The sequence below is a fragment of the Parasteatoda tepidariorum genome, chromosome X1, assembly GCF_043381705.1.
Source record: "Parasteatoda tepidariorum isolate YZ-2023 chromosome X1, CAS_Ptep_4.0, whole genome shotgun sequence".
In the NCBI taxonomy this organism is placed as follows: Eukaryota; Metazoa; Arthropoda; class Arachnida; order Araneae; family Theridiidae; genus Parasteatoda; species Parasteatoda tepidariorum.
In genome coordinates, this window is record NC_092214.1 from 44,693,388 (window position 1) to 44,697,338 (window position 3,951).

At 30.2% G+C, this 3,951-nt stretch overlaps 1 protein-coding gene across 1 annotated transcript in view; it reads left to right on the forward strand.

Moving 5' to 3' along the window:
* The first annotated feature begins 206 nt into the window (after window positions 1–206).
* Window positions 207–3,951, forward strand: part of LOC107457067 (zonadhesin-like) — a 32,827-nt gene continuing 29,082 nt past the window's right edge. The window contains exon 1 of the mRNA XM_016075114.3: window positions 207–372. Within this exon, the coding sequence (XP_015930600.1) occupies window positions 300–372 (73 nt within the window). The 5' untranslated portion in view covers window positions 207–299. The remainder of the gene's footprint in view (window positions 373–3,951) is intronic.

Consider the following 3,951-nt stretch of genomic DNA (forward strand, 5'->3'; position numbering starts at 1 on the left):
GCCGATCATATATACTACATATAAATGTTCGACTTTATTTATCTTTCATCATTAGTAATACCTTTATAAAGTTACAAGAAAATTTTAAATTATCATTCCAAAGGTAATAGACATGGTTGTGTCTCATTCATTCCATGTAATGACTATTCAATAACAGTTTAAAATTTCACTTTACTCTGCAATATTTTGAATCGCAATGAAGTCTAGACTGAGAATTGAAATTATTCGCTTTTGTAAGTGGTGAAGAGTGTGTTAGTCCAATGGTCTTCATACATTAACAATTTTATTCAAGAATTGGAATGAGGGTAACTTTAGCAACTTTTTTGTTGATTAGTCTGGAATTTTTGTGCCACAGAGGAAAAGCACAATCAAGTAAGTTATAAAATTATCTGTTTTAAAGGAATTTATTCTCTTAAACCATAGTTCTTTGCTGAAATGATCATTTGTACATAATTATTCTACATTTCAAGTTAATAAAAAGTTGTCCCTGTTGTCACGTATTTACCAAAATGAAGAGCCTAATAATTTACCTTCTTAAGAGCCTAATAATTTATTTTCTTGTGTAAAAAACGTTAAAAATAATTATTTTTCAAAATAGAAATGTTAGTTTTCATGTTAAAAAATTTAAAATTTAGTATGTAAATAAACAGCAAATAATACTGATAATAATAATAATAATTACGCATGCATGCCTGCCAACTTTTACTCTTTCCAAAAGTGATTTACAAAGTGCCAAACTATTTTTGTAAGAAATATTACATTGAATTTCTAAATTCAAGACATCAAAAGAAAAAGCCTATGTTTTGCTACCACTTTAAATATTAAAATAAAATGTTACGAAAAATTCGTGAATATTGGCAGCTATGTATATGAAATGTAACATTTAGATCCCCTGGAATCTACATGATAAGTTTAATTTTCATTAAAAATGAGCATATTTTCACTTTTCAATCATTTACAGGTCAGATTATAATGTAGATTCTGACTTCGATTAAAGTTTTCGTGTAGAATACAAGGAACCTATTTGTTAAATTTCTTATATAATTTTTATTACTCTTAATTTACTTTTCAAATTTTGAATTTTTAAATTTTAATGTTAAAACTTGCTTTACGTTTTTGTTTTGAAAGAATATTAAATTAGCGTTTTTGACATTCAGAAAAAAAATCAAGCTCATTTCGGAGGACCTAATTAGTTTTCAGTCTGATAGAAAAAAGTGATAAATGTGTAACCACAATAACAAGTTTTTATCGCCTTAGAATTCAAAATTTTTTTTCAAAAAAAAAAAAAAAAAAAATTCACTCTTCTATGTAATTGACCCCGTTGTTATGTGTTAGCTACTTAAATTTAGGAATGCAAAGCTGGAAAGATATAATTCTTAATGGTATTTTTGCATAAACGCGAGAAATTAATTTAGAAATTAGTTTAGAAATTGATTTAGAAATTAATTTAGACTTGTTTTGAACTTTCATTTCAGAAAATTTGCATAAAAATGGGTACTGACGGAATAAGGAAATTAGACGTAACTAATTTTTACATATTTAATTGAAACAAAACTGTTTTGAAATATATATTAAAATGATAAATTATAACCTCTTTTAAAAAAATTAAAGAGGTATTCAATAACGTCGATTCAACACTTTTTTATATCAACTAAAAATCACTTCGAACTGCATTTCAGTCTAAGAACAAATTTTTTAAAACAATTTATCATTATTTCTTGTTAATTAAATATTTGATAAACATTAGTTTTTAACAACTGAAAAAGTTTTATAAATATATTTTTCTATGAACCCTTTATTCATTTTGTTCAGTAAGCAAATGAAGAAACCATTACATTTATAGCTCAAAAAGTTTTTTTCAAATGGGTACTAAAACAATAAAGAGATTAAGCATGCTAAATGCTTGCATTTTTTTTTCAAGCAAGTTTAAAATTCAATTAAAAATGATAAAGTGCATCATGATTTAAATTTTTTTATATGGAATCGAATAACATCTTAACTTTTTTTACAATTAATTTAACAACCATAAGGAATGGAAATTTTAAGAAAATGATAAGTAAACTCAAATTGTATTACTGTGCTTTCTAGCTTTCAAGTTAAATACAAAAGATAAATTTATTTTTATCAAGTCTCATTGTTTCAAACATAAATTTTTTCGTACCTCACCGGGCATTTAAAGCATTAGCTCAGCTATTTTTTTAATCTATTTCACACATTCTCTTATTTTAATTTTTCCCCGAATGATATTTTCATTTAAATTCAGCATTTAAAAGACCATAACTAACCTACAACAATTACTGCCGTTAAAATCTCTAAACAGTTTAACGTCATAAATGTTAAACTTAACTCATAATGTTAAAAATGTTGCTCCATTAATTCAGCTTGATATCACTACGTAATTAGTTTTAAAGTCGTCAATTAACAAATCTCAAAGCTGTTACCTTTTATTATTTTTAAAGCCATGAAATGTTAGACGAAGCTTTTGAAAGGGTAAACGAAAATTTTTTTAAATTAGAGCTTGAAAGCGGCAAAAAAATAAATAAATAAATACGGTACACTTTGGCCTTTTCAATATTATTACATATTTAAAATTAAAACACCTTTTACAGTATCTCAATATTTATAGTAAAATATTAGTAACACTTGCTAATTAAATTCCTTTAAATAAAGTAAATTGAAAAAACTATAGTAAATAAAATGTAATAGTAGAGAAAATATTCATATAAAATTTGCAATGTAAAGTGCTAGAAAAATATTAGGGTCAAGCAAAAAATTTTATAGTTTTTAAGTTTTGCGCAAGTTTATCACAAATCAGAAAAATAACATTATTAATTATATCTAGAGATGCAATTCAAGAAGTTATTAGACTTTTTCAACTTCTTTCATACATACAGAAAGCTGTATAAAAAAGAATAGGACCACGCAACATTTACTTATGTTGTTGTTGTCTTATGCCACTTGTCAATAATTTCAAGCCCATATTAGGGCAGAGGGCTGATCTTCCTTTCAAGTGGCGTAATCTATGGCAAAGAATTCAATTTCTACCACACATGCGTCACATCCCGTTTTACAGGGAGGACACATTCACACACCATCAATCCACAGATCGTAATTTTGACCTGAACCAGTGCAAGATTAATCTCCTTTCCTGTACCCTCAAAGATATTGGATTTGATATGGGAACTTGGAGGACTTTGTGATCCTGACAGATTTAGCATGTACCAGTAACCATTATGTACAGGGGGAGTCTTCAGCCAGCAGGGGTCGAAATCACGACCTTTTGGACATGGGACAACGCCTTATCATCCAGACTATCTCAGCCTCTATTTTCTTATTGAATAAGTATAAATAATCCAAAAACTTACACTTTGTTTTAATTAAACAGAGAGAGAGAGAGAGTACCCTTGCCGTCAGGCTAACCGTAAGAGGTTCTCGTGGTCTTCCTCTCCATGAAACGCAAATGCGGGAAACAATTTCTCCCAATGCTCAGTCCAGGAGTTCCCCTGTCTCCTGGATTGGGTACAAAATTACAAGGCTACGGTCTTGAACATTAGTAGTCGTAATTCCATAAAATTGGGTCGGCTGTTCAACGACGGTCATAATATATATATATATATATATACACGTCCCGCAGTTGACTGATCGTTAAGACACGGTTCCCGGCAGATCACCGAAGTCAAGCATCACTGGTTACGGTCAGTGTGCGGGTGGGTGACCACTTGGATCAGTCTACGTAGGGACCGAGGGTGTGCGGTATTGATCCTCGTTAAACTGTGCTACCGTAAAGTGCTCGACTTCGCGCGCAGGTCGTTAGGCTACCGAAGCGGGGGTGCCATCCCCTCCGCAGAGGATCAAAATTGTGATAGCATGTCTTCGGATCATCCTCCGGGATGTTTCCCAGACCGTCGCCAATAGCCCATTGTGCAGCTCTAGTGCGACGTAAATTAACAA